The sequence below is a fragment of the Xiphophorus maculatus genome, chromosome 21 (assembly GCF_002775205.1).
Source record: "Xiphophorus maculatus strain JP 163 A chromosome 21, X_maculatus-5.0-male, whole genome shotgun sequence".
In the NCBI taxonomy this organism is placed as follows: domain Eukaryota; kingdom Metazoa; phylum Chordata; class Actinopteri; order Cyprinodontiformes; family Poeciliidae; genus Xiphophorus; species Xiphophorus maculatus.
In genome coordinates, this window is record NC_036463.1 from 7,055,380 (window position 1) to 7,068,770 (window position 13,391).

Sequence of the window (13,391 nt, forward strand, 5' to 3'; positions counted from 1 at the left end):
CTCAGCCGTTTCTGCTTCATTTGACATCAATACAGTTCAAATTTAATCTGATAATACGTTTTTCAATTAACTAATTAATAACTGAACTGAGGAAAGTACTTAATAGGAGATTTTTAAAGGAATTTAAACCAAGCGAAGCTAAAACTGCCACTTAAGGAGTTCTGGAAAAAACAGATTTATAGACAAGAGAAAGTTCTTATCTTATATGTAAAATGCATATATTTTTGTACAGTTTTGGCTTAATTACTGCTCTAGGTCTGTTGTCTGTTTCTCAGTTAATGATTATTCGATTACTAAATTAGTTAATTATTTGATCAATCGATTAGTCCAGTTACTTGTTTCAACTCCAGTGTTTATTGTTTTTATCTGGGGGTTTTTCTTAAGTTACTTTAATTTGTCCTGTTTTCTTATTTTATGCATTTATTTTCTTATTTTATTCAGTTTAGCTTTTCCGTAACACTTTATTTGAAGGGGTGTGCATAAGACTGACATAAAACTGTCATGAATATTAATGACTGCTGTCATGAAGTGTTATTTGATAATTAATGATTCTTTTAATGCAAAGTTGACATTTTTAATGGACATTTAATGCAACTTTGCATTAAAAATCTAATTATTTATTGAATGAGTCATGTCAGTCTTATGCTCACCCCTTCAAATAAAGTTGTCTTGCTTTGTTAGTGAATCCTATAACTAAATGTTCTAATTTAAGTGTTTCCTGTCGTCAGATAAAGCAAACTCAGGACGAGGAAAAGAAGCAGCTGACTGCTTTGCGGGATCTGATCAAGTCCTCCCTCCAGTTGGACCAGAAAGAGGTATGCACGTCACCTCTGGACCGTTGGGGCCAAATTTAACCCAAACTGTGAGCAGACCGGCTTTAAAAGCAGCCGCAGCTGCTCTGATTGAGCCTTTGGTCTCACCACACGCTTCCTCTCACTCTGCCCTGCGAGTGCCCAGCGCTGCACCACACTGGTGCCCAGTTTAGGGCCTCACTGTCACACTTTCACATAAAAACTAACAACACTGCCTGTTTCTACACATTTGATCCACTCAAACGCACGAAATCATGTATAAACAGTTGCTTGAATCACACCTTCTGTAAGTTTTTAAGCTTTAGCCGAAGAGTACACTTCTTCACAGCCACTACCTTCACTTGAGCCGGATTTTTCACCCCTCTCCCTTCTATCTCCTCCTTTTTACTGCTTTCTGCTTGTCTGGAATCAAGTCTAGAAGAGTAAGTCTGAGCATGCTGTGGTTTGACTGTGCAGGGGTGTTGCAGAGCATGCTGTTTACGTGCAGCTTTTTTAAAAGTGTTTTCCTCTAAAAGTCCTTCCACTGAAGTGTTATAGACACGTTGCAGCGTGACGTCACATTTGCCGACTATGACTAGCAATGTACATGTACGTGTGATTTAAAAAAAAAAAGGATGCAGTGCTTTGCTGCTAATTGTTTAGACAAGTGTCAAGGGTATCACATTTAAGAGCTTAAAAAATAGCAATGGGGAAATACGTACTGTAGGTCAGTTATGCTAGCTTGATTTTGACAACTTAGCATGTAGATATGTTGTGGAATCTGGTGTTTTGGTACAGCAGAAACAAAACCAAGGTGACCTACACACCAACTCTGACAGATCATCAGTAGCGCAGGTGTTTAAATTAGCTAATCAACCACTGCTGTGTTCAGATGATCACTTATTACTGTATATTCTGGACTATAAGGCGCACTTAAAAGTCTTTCATTTTATCAAAACACGGCAGGGCGCCTTATTTATTGTTCTGTAGTAAAACAGCCCCCTCTTGTGAATTAATATGGATTAATTCTGGTTGTGCTTATTGATGTTTTAGCAACTTTGTGTGGTTCCTGGTGCTCGGTTTTAGTTGCATTACGGCTACCAAAGTCAGGAGTGTTGAGGAGTAATAGTACTGTGCTTTGACTGACTGACTGACTGTTTGACTTAACTTTTTGGTGTTGAATCCTGACACACTATTTGAGCTGTTGTGAGTCAGTTGCTGTGGCAACGGGTCTGTGTGTAGCGCAGCTAGCAAAGAGCAGGCATAAAGAAGAACACGAGTAAATTTGAGTTGTTGTTCAGTTTTCTGCATTGTTTTTCCCTTTGCTGTAGTAAATTGACAATACCTACAGCTCCAGGTTTCATTTTGTCAACATAATGGTTCTACCGACCTCCAGCGCAAAATATCCAGATATAAACAAAAACACGCAACGTGTCTATAGTATGTCTGGGTCATCATTGCATGTTTTCATCAAAAATAATTTCCTAAAAGTGTTTACATTTACACTTCAATCTCGTGGATATGTTTTGTATGGCTCACCACAGGACTCGCAGAGTAAGCAGGGTGGCTACAGCATGCACCAGCTGCAGGGAAACAAAGAGTTTGGTAGTGAGAAGAAAGGCTACCTGCTGAAGAAGAGTGACGGGTAAGCTGCGAACGCCGTTGTGCTCGCACCATTAAAATTTAACGGACAGACGGCGAATGACAACCCTCTCTTAATGGGACATCCTCTCTCAGGCTGAGGAAGGTGTGGCAGAGGAGGCAGTGCTCGGTGAAGGGAGGCATCCTCACCATCTCTCATGCCACAGTGAGTACACACACACACCCGAACGCAGACGTATGAACTCTTCTAACCCCTCAGGAGTGACTGTGCGGATCAAAAGCAGAACATTGTGCAGGGAGAGGGTGTGTTGGGCTTTTCCAATCTGGAGGCTGGCAGAGTCGGATTGACATAGATAGGTTGCCATGGAAACTGCCCCTCTTCCTGCCCCCCCTCCCATCAGCGCCCCTCCTCCTGCTGCCTGCTGCGCCGCGGTGACTCATCCCTGATGGAGTGTGTGCGTACTGTTTAAGCTGGCACAACTTGAGCGCCGGCCTCACTTTTGTGCAGATCAGCCTGGTTTTTCCTCTTCCATTTAGGATGCAGGGGAATATTTATTTATTTTGCAAAAGTATTAAAATAAATTAAATCACATGAGGGGTTCAATTAATTCACACGGTCCTGAGTGGCTTCTTAAAATAAAATCTACTCAGGATGTTAAAATAACTAACATCTAGTTTGGTTATTTTAAATAATTTTATTCTGTTAATGACTTTATTTCAAGTGGTGAAAAAGATTCTTATTGAAAAAGAGTAATTTATAAATTACAGTAACAGTATGCACTGTTTTGTTTTCCTAACTCTGTTCCCTGCAACCCTTTGTGAAAGAGTTTAAAAACATTAATACATTTTCGCTATGCCTCACACTAACATCAGCATGAATCACATATTTGACATTTCAGTATTGTTATTAAAATAACCTTCAACAATTATGATTCAGTTCCTTGTGGCTGCAAGGAACTGAATCATAAAAAGTTTTACAGATTTTAATTTGCATGTTTATTTTCTAGCAGCAGCAACTCCTGTAGTGCTGGTTCACACATTTAGCATTTTTTTAAATTTGATCACCTTTTACAGAATTTGTTTCCTGCGTTAAATTGTCTGCCTTTTAATCAGCAAGTTCCAGTGACTAAAGAAATACAACAAATAAGCACAGTTGAAACCTGCTATCACAGCTAGCAGCAGGGAAACATCTGGGGAATCTATGCAACAGCAAAGAGAAGCATCCCTAACCTAGCTAACAGCAGAAGGAAACCTAGCTAAAAGCAGGAGAAAACCTAGCTAACCTCATTAGCCTTGCTAACGGATTTGAAAAATCAATTCGACATACCAAAACCAAGAAAAACTTGAGCAAACTTAGCTAACAGTGAGACAAAACCTATATAACATTGCTAGGAGCAGGAGAAACCTAGTCATTGTAGCCAAAGATGGGAGAAAACATAGTGTTAAGGAGAAAAGTTATCATGTTAGCTTAAATTTTGGAAAAAGCATGGCTCTCCTTTTCCTCCTGAATGCCCGGGTCGCGAGCGGGGTTCTCCGCGAGCGTCCTGCAACCGCGTGCTGCTAAAAACGAAACAACAACAAAACGTGTTGACGTCACAGATCACGGAGTTTTAATCTCAAACAAAGCAATCGACAACAAAGTTGCAGAGATACAGAGATATGCATTTTCTCATGAAAATAAAAACACACAAGGGGAAGACAGACAAACACAAAACACATAAGACAGACAAAGGCGCCCAACGTGGAGTAAAAAGATGGAAAAAAAAACTCTAACTCCGTTTTCTGGCCTGGAGTTTTTAAACAGAAGAGGAGTTTCCCTATTTAATATATGCAAAAAAGGCGCTCCGTTCTTCGTCCAATTAGAACTCCCTCAGGCCCCCTGATTTATAGCAAAGGTGCCTGTTTTTTATCTAAGCAGAGGGCGGACTACCCCGTGGTCATCTCTGCCTGATACGGAAGATCCCTGGAGCCAAACGTCCTAAGATGAGATTTCACAGACACCTGCGTAGCCCCCACTCCCATTGGAATGCAAATTTATTGCTCTGTTGTGTCAATGGGGAAGAAAAGGCCCTGTTTTGTTTGAATGTCTGCTGTTGTGAGCTCCCCCATGCTCCACAGAAAACTGTTCCAAATAAAGTGTTGGCTATCCCTTTACACATGTTGTAAGATTAAGTGTATTTTTAGCATTAAATAATCATTTTCCTTAGCAATCCCCCTTTTGAGGTCTTTTTCAAAAGACCTCAATAAAAATTGAGTAAGCCTTCTAATACCGAACCAAAACTATGTATGAAAAAACGAAAAAAACGAAAAATAAAAAGACAAAAGAGTAACGTACCCTAATTACATACAATCCCCCTTTGAAACAAAACCCAAGGTGTAGAAAGACTCAACCTAAAAAATATAAAAACATAAAACAAAATTATCACAATACAACCAACACAAGACAAACCAAAAACCCAAAGTATACAATAAAAAATAAAGCAGGGACACACATATAAAAAACTAGTAAGAAATGCTCTGCAACTTCAAAGACAACATTCATCACAAAATTACAAACCATCGAAACAAGAAACACACAAAATTACAATCTGCTGCACGTCTTTTCTGTTTTTTTTTTTTTTTTTTTAAATGTCCATCGACAGTCTCTCAAAAAAAAATATGAAGTCTTCGTCAGGAATCGTTCAAAAAATGCGCGCAAAAAACAAAACGACAGTCCTTGTCAGAGTTCACAACGAACGAAAAACACGCAATAAAAGTTTATGATGATCCTCTTGCAGCTTGATCTTCTTCGGTCAGAAACCTCAGGCTCCCACCTGAGCGTCCGTTGCTCACTGAAAATTGGATTATTATGCCAATATAACCGTGAGTTTCAAAAAAGAAAGTGAAATCTCCTCGTGAGGAAATTAGATCCTAGGAAACGACCTGTCACAGGTTATTAAAACAGACATTTTGTTTTCAACATGAATTTCATTAGCATCAGAAACACACTGACAACATTCTTTAATATCATCTGCATTACTGTCAGCATAATCAAACGATGGTTTCACCTAAAAATAAATTTGTCTTGTTATTTTCCATCCGGGGAAATTATTTTAATCCTTTTTATCAAAGAACGCAGAGTTTGAATGAGACCACATCCACAGGGCACCAGGAAACCAAACTGAAACGACAAAACAGAGATCAGATTTTTCAAAAGCATCATTCATTTGTGTATTTAACACAAACATCTGCAATTCACTGTGTGTTCAAGTGAATCCTCCAACGCTCGTGGCTCTGTGGCTGCTATCTTCGAAATAAGTGTGAAGCCGCTCCTCCAAGCAGCCCCACCCCTGCCTCGCATGACAACAGCTTGTGTGACAGAGTCCAAAGCCCCACCTGGAGCTCAAAACTCCAGGGCAGTCTGCGTGTGCAAAAACCACGAGCAACTCATCCCGTGAGGCCTTATCTCCTACTTTGTCCAGTTCTGTTCATCAAATGGTGGATGTGATCCCTTCAATTTACGTTTCTATTATGTTAAACTATTGTTCCTACCCGATGGAAAACAGCAAAACCTTGTAATCACCCGCTTCAAAAGACATGTTTCCAAAGTAACGTTTTGCCAGAATATTAAACAAATGCAGATCTTTTCTTAAACCAATCTTGTAAAAATAGGATCAAACAAACGAAACAAAACAAACACAAAAACCTAAAAAATGTAGTTGTAAAGCTTACATTTACCATCAAAAATGAAAATCGCCGTGAATTAAACCGTCCCATTTAAATTACTTTTATAGAACAAACTAGATCCTATCGGTTATTTGTCTAAATCATTTTACATGCGTTTCTCAAATAAAATTCAAAAAATTAAACCTGGAGAAATTATAATGTAAATGTATGCCTTAACAAATCCAAACATTTTCAAAATATATCAATTTTCACCTCGGCTTTTACTCGTCGTCGAATTTAAAGTTTTATTCAAAATCGTTTTAAATGGATGCAAATCAAAACAAAAATCAAGTTTAGAAAAACCATTATAATCCCACCTGCGTACTTTCACTGATTAGTGATAACTTTAATCAAGAACAGATTCTTCAAAACATTTCGTAAAACATTCATGCTCCATTAAATTAATGCTCTGAAAATGGCTGACACATTAATATTTGTAATTTCTATAATTATTTTCCCAAGTTAATTAACCAAAATATGCTTCATTATCACTATAAATTTTCCTATTGATTTCAAAATACTTTAGCCCATAATCAGAACATCTTTTTTAATGGAGAACAACTCAAATCCATTTAAAATAAGCACATATTTCACCAGACAATATCTTTCCTTTCACTTTTATGTGTAGCACAGATCAGACATGTTCCTCAAAAATTTGTTTAAGTATTATAAAAGATAACCCATAACATATTCTCCCCCTTTTTATGATGCATTATCAGCTAATGCATCATAATTCCTATGATGTGAAATAACGATGTTGATGAAACAGGGTTATTATTTTAGCCGAGAAAAATCCACCCATATTCAATGCTGCCCCCGTCCTAACAGGCAAACATTTCAAAACAAACAGAACAATTTATGTTAGCATGCTTCAAACCTTCAAGATTGCTATTTTCAAAAAACATTTCACATTACAGTTTTAAAACTCAGTATCCAATTTTACTCTCATGATTATCAAATAAGTCGTTGTAGAAAACTTCTCAAAAAATTTCAGCAGTGTTTGACAAAACATGTGTACCAATTAAGACTCTGCGAAGGTTTTGCATAAACGAACCAGAGAGACGTTGAAAAAAATACAAACACAGTTAACAAAGAAAATCCAAAAATAATAAATTGGGCCCCTACTGAAATCAACAAAACAAAAAACAACACAGGTAATAACAGAACGACGTAAGCACAAACTGACCTAACAAGACATGAGGGGAACTTAGATAACGGCTGATCAGACCATTAACACACTAAGGGGTAATTAAACACATAATCCTAAAATACTGGTCAGTATATCACTAAATCTACAAATGAAAGAAATTAAACTAAAGACCAAATTTCCCCCTCCCCTTTCGAACGGGTCAAGAGGAAACTGGTGACTCAAAAGAAAGACAGTAAGTTGTTATATTTAACAAATAGACAAAGAACTGACACAAATAGCTAAATAAAAAATCAGACTAATGAAAACAAATTTAAAGATAAAATCTAAACCACTCACTACTCAATATATAAAGTAATATGAGAGGAAAACAGAAAAGTATTACCAAGAGTGTCAGCGTGTGACAGTCGACTCAGTGTTTTGACGCTAAAAACTTATATTTAACATTTTCCACATTATTCCTTACTCACTATGTATTTGCTTGTTTAAACTATCTACTTTAAAGAGAAAAATGTTTCACTAAAGCTAGGAAACCAAACTGCATCAAAAATCCTGTCTCATGTGATGAGAAAAGACTCTCTACTCCTACCTATAATCTATAATGTGAAACAATACCCTAAAATTTAAACAGCCAATCTCTATGTTCCTTAGGAAAAAGAAAAATTAAATCCTTTTGAATTTTTAAAGTTTATAAGTTGTATTTTTAAAGTCACTACACTTATCCGAGCAACGTCTTCTGCCAGAGCACAAAGCAAATCTATAACCCCACCATAAAACCCCTCCCTCACCTCTTGGAGGGGCTGATTTTATGGCAGGAAGAGAGCCGATAAGGATTTCAGGAGGAACACCTAATTCTTTATTAGGCTTTGGCACTGGAATCATCAGATATGTTTTAGTTCCTCCTACTTTTAAAAATGAACTTACATGCAGATATTTTGTCAGGAAGTACTGTAAACGATGGGAGAGAGTATAATTTGCCTTACAGCTGCTGGTGCTCCCTTGCTGAACTTCTGTGAGCAGAGGTTGCTTCGCACTTAAAATTAGTGGTATACAAAGAGGCTTCACATGTTAATTAGTTGAATCTAGTGGGGGTAGAGGTTACAGCACAGCTGTAGCTCGTTCTCCCGTGCTGAACTTCTGTGAATGGGGTTATAACTTCTCCTTGAGCTCCATTAGTCTCATGTCTAAATAAACATACTTGTCGCTTCTTCTTGTTTTGTTCTATTTATTTATTTTCCTTAATTTTCTTATTTTATTTGCAGCCCCCTCGTCTGTCAATAGGCACTATTTAACCATCTCTTATTACAGTTTAATATTGATTCTCTACAATAGTTCCATATAATGTGTTTTATTAACCAATAAGTTATTTTAAACTTAATGTTATCCTTCAACAACAAATCTTGTAAATTTTAGCAAACATTTCTATATTTAACCAATTTCTATTTAACAAGAGAGTGACTTCTAATTTATCCTGTCTAATTATCCGTAAGTCCTGTAGACTTAACAATATTTTATCCATCTTAAAGTTTTGGTCTGTTTGAAAAAGACTGATTGTGAAAATATCTAGAGTCAGTTGCATATTGCAGTTTGTTGTTATCTGAACAATTACCTCTTACAGTTAGAGCCTGTTTCTCTAAAAATCTTCGTTTTTTCTTATCCTCAACTCATGAAAAAAAAAAAAGTCCTATTTTACTCATTGTAATTTATTCCATTTTCCTACTACCTTCACAGCCTTAGAAGGAATAATTAACATTATATCCACTATGTAGTTCTCAAGTCTATATAAATTTTTATTTAATTTATTTGATTGCTGTACCTAATCAGTTATGTATTTATCTATTCACCCATTCACCATATTTATGTATTTAACTATTAATTTGCCAAGACAGCATTTCTAGAATCCTCTGTGACCTCATATTCTTGGCTCATTCTTTCTTATTTTATTTATTTATTTATTCAACCTCAGAACCCATAATTTATTTTCAATTTGTGCAGATGATGTATTTTATCAAGATTCTATCCTTTAATCGCCTTCCAAACTGTACACTGCAGGTCACATTTTACTGCTGTTATCGCTTAATTTAATAATTTAGTCCAAGTTAACACAGAGGATGTTTGTAAAAACTGGAAATTTTGCACCACATAACAGCACTAGAAAATTGCTCTGTATTTTATATGACATGAAATACCCAGTGGTATTTTATCTCCAATCACACACTCTCTCACACCAACATGAATTGCAACACAATACAAAAACACAAAACATGTTACAGAAAACACAAAACACACATCCGGCCAGGTTTCATAGTCAGTCAGAATTTCATCAGTCCCCAAGTGTCAGTCTGTGGTCATTATTCTATCAAATTTTACTGTAATTTATATCAATTTTACTAAAGTTTATATGAAATTTACTGAAGCTTCAGGAATTGTCCAATGTTTTATTAACATATTTTCATGTGTCAATTTAATTAATTTTAAACTCCAATCGTCAGGAACCTTTTAATTCCCCGTGCACGTTTAAAAAGAGAGATCTCAAAGTTATGCTAAAATCAAACCACAACCAATAATTTTGTTTTCTGGTACCAGTTTAGTTTACTTAACTGTTATTTTTATTTTTAGTTATTTATTTATTTTTAAACTAAAAGACCACGTGTCGCCATCGTCCTACTTTCCCGTTAAGACTCTTCTACGAACCATAGCGTATAGCACGTGTCGCAACTCAGTGTCCATAATAACTTCACAATAAAACACAGCAAAATCAATGCAAATTAACACAAGCAGCGCTATTTAAACACAGCTTCTCACTCTGCACAGACACACAGCCAGCCCGAACTCGCGCACGCACACGGCCACATACACACACACACACACACACACACACACACGCAGATACACACATGCACACATACACACATACACACACCCAGAGCTCTGGAGCAGACAGCCACGTGTCGCGGCAACAAGCACAGATCGCCACACACAGGGAAACACAAAGAAACACAGAGAAACACATAGACACAGAACACAGTTTTTGAGAAAAAACAGGGGGGGAAATAAAATAGAAAATATAAACCCGGCGCCGGTTACAAAAATATAAGATGCATCATTTTACCCGGGTGCACTCAGTCCTTAATTCTACCACAGAAAAGGTGATTCAACCTGCTTTTAGTCCTTAATTCTACCACAGAAAAGGTGATTCAACCTGCTTTTAGTCCTTAATTCTACCACAGAAAAGGTGATTCAACCTGCTTTTAGTCCTTAATTCTACCACAGAAAAGGTGATTCAACCTGCTTTTAGTCCTTAATTCTACCACAGAAAAGGTGATTCAACCTGCTTTTAGTCCTTAATTCTACCACAGAAAAGGTGATTCAACCCAGACACAAACTTTCCCAATTTTTTCGAAGGGACAGAAATAAGCCTTCAGGAAAAATTCACTTAAAACCTAGCCTTATAACAGCGGTAACGTTAATCCGACTGCTTGGACCTGCCATGGTCCTCTGTTCCTGTGTCTATTCAAATCTATTAACAACAAAGTCTTTTAGAAGTACCTTCATACATCTGCAGTTTTCCATCCCTGTAGTCACACACCAAAACAGTCAGCACCGATCGTCCACGTGTCGCAGACACGGAAACAAATCAAAGAGTCTTACCCGACTGTAGCGTTCGAGCCGAACCGGGCCAGCGCGTGACAGCTCCACCCGCTCAGAATCCGTAACCGAACGAGCCCCCAAATTGTTAAGGAGAAAAGTTATCATGTTAGCTTAAATTTTGGAAAAAGCATGGCTCTCCTTTTCCTCCTGAATGCCCGGGTCGCGAGCGGGGTTCTCCGCGAGCGTCCTGCAACCGCGTGCTGCTAAAAACGAAACAACAACAAAACGTGTTGACGTCACAGATCACGGAGTTTTAATCTCAAACAAAGCAATCGACAACAAAGTTGCAGAGATACAGAGATATGCATTTTCTCATGAAAATAAAAACACACAAGGGGAAGACAGACAAACACAAAACACATAAGACAGACAAAGGCGCCCAACGTGGAGTAAAAAGATGGAAAAAAAAACTCTAACTCCGTTTTCTGGCCTGGAGTTTTTAAACAGAAGAGGAGTTTCCCTATTTAATATATGCAAAAAAGGCGCTCCGTTCTTCGTCCAATTAGAACTCCCTCAGGCCCCCTGATTTATAGCAAAGGTGCCTGTTTTTTATCTAAGCAGAGGGCGGACTACCCCGTGGTCATCTCTGCCTGATACGGAAGATCCCTGGAGCCAAACGTCCTAAGATGAGATTTCACAGACACCTGCGTAGCCCCCACTCCCATTGGAATGCAAATTTATTGCTCTGTTGTGTCAATGGGGAAGAAAAGGCCCTGTTTTGTTTGAATGTCTGCTGTTGTGAGCTCCCCCATGCTCCACAGAAAACTGTTCCAAATAAAGTGTTGGCTATCCCTTTACACATGTTGTAAGATTAAGTGTATTTTTAGCATTAAATAATCATTTTCCTTAGCAATAGCTAACACTTAGCTAAAAGCCAAAGAGTGAAAAAAACTCCTAAACTGTCATTTGTTTCCCCTCATTAAATGTTGAAAAAATTTTGGTTCCAGTGAGACAATAATACCTCCTGAAATGTTCTTATGTTAAACAAAATGACTAAATATTGGAAAGAGTTGTATCTTGTCCTGTTGAACATTTACACACAGATAACTGCAGCCACTAAATCTGCTATTATTACCATAATCTGTGCATTCATTGAGATATATCAACATTATTATTATTTTTTTTTTTTTATGAAAACGAGTTTATAATTTACTCTATTCTGACATTCTGCTGCATTCATATGAAAGTTGCACTTTGATACCAGATGCTACATTTCATCTGTGCGTTATAATTAGTTTGCATTGTTAGTTTCAGTGTTGAATTGACTTGTTGATTCTGTTAAGCTTGGATTGTTTAGCAGCTGTAACACAGCATGAAGGGGTTAGATTCATCTTTGTATAATGATTCTAATGATTCTTCACATAGAAGACAAAAATGTAATTTTTTTTCTACAGCTGTTGTCTCGCACCTCTCTATTTGTGCTACATGTCCAAAAGAAGAAATTACCTACAAAGAATTTTTAAAAAACTGTTATATGTTGGTCTGCTGCACAGTTTGACTAAATGTTTACATTTCCTGAAGCCCACTTGAGCCCACATATTAAACTTATCATTTATCTTAATGTGACAGCAGTTTGCCACCTCTCTATTTCTTCTTCTTCATCTGAACTCTTGGTGACTTCAGTTGACAGCAGGCCAGCTTGGCTGCAAGGCTTATCTCAGCCTGTTAGCATTTCATTAGCACGTGCCCCGGTCTGTCCTCTGCCAGGACGCTGGCAGGACATGATGATCGCTGCGCTTGTGCCAACTAGGTGTTTTTTTTACTGAATGGTCAAGTCCAGGTCCTTACTTGGGAAGCCAGGCTTCAGTTTTATAAATAATTCAAAGCTAAAATTGCAAAGATACTCCTCAAAAGGCTACAAGAGGAGTTTAAGCATGTTTGCAACAAATATGCAAACAATTTAGATAAAACGTTTAATCTTTTATATTGTTTTTTTGTTTGGAGAAAACAAGTAACTCTCTTTATTGTAATACAGTTGATGGTGTTTTTCAGGTGCAGTCTGCAGTAGTATTTCTCATTTTTACATGTTGGATCATTGCAGTCACTTGAACAAGAAGCACTAGAAAAAACAAAACTTATAAAATATTAATTAATAATGTGTTCAGTCCATTGGATAAACCTCACTCTCTTTACATTTTCAGTCCAACAGGCAGCCTGTCAAACTCAACCTGCTCACCTGCCAGGTGAAGCCGAGCTCTGAGGACAGGAAATGCTTCGATCTAATTTCTCGTAAGTTTTAAAAAATCTTACATTTTTCTGCTTACCTGAACTGTTTAGAAATATGCAAAGTTCTTGCATACAGAAAGAGAAAAAAGTTTTTAAATTCTGGATAAATATTAGTTTGAAAAATTTAACTGGCATTTCTTTTTAAAGAAATGACCATCTGATTTATTGATTTCATTGTTATTAATGAAGGAAATTCTTCACGCTGCAGTGCTCTTTGAAATTTAAATATTTAATCATAAAATAATCTTTAAAAAAGCCAAAAGGCGTTC

General features: G+C 37.2%; 1 protein-coding gene across 6 annotated transcripts in view; it reads left to right on the forward strand.

Moving 5' to 3' along the window:
* The window catches only part of asap1 (ArfGAP with SH3 domain, ankyrin repeat and PH domain 1), a 75,605-nt gene that overhangs the window by 33,419 nt on the left and 28,795 nt on the right, over positions 1 to 13,391 (forward strand). For 4 of the 6 annotated variants that reach the window (XM_023326595.1, XM_023326590.1, XM_023326592.1 and 1 more), the window contains exons 9-13: positions 729 to 815; positions 1,226 to 1,234; positions 2,336 to 2,436; positions 2,529 to 2,598; positions 13,038 to 13,125. In XM_023326595.1, coding sequence (XP_023182363.1) covers positions 729 to 815; positions 1,226 to 1,234; positions 2,336 to 2,436; positions 2,529 to 2,598; positions 13,038 to 13,125 — 355 coding nt within the window. The remainder of the gene's footprint in view (positions 1 to 728; positions 816 to 1,225; positions 1,235 to 2,335; positions 2,437 to 2,528; positions 2,599 to 13,037; positions 13,126 to 13,391) is intronic. The other 2 variants (XM_023326591.1, XM_023326594.1) reach the window with 1 other exon arrangement.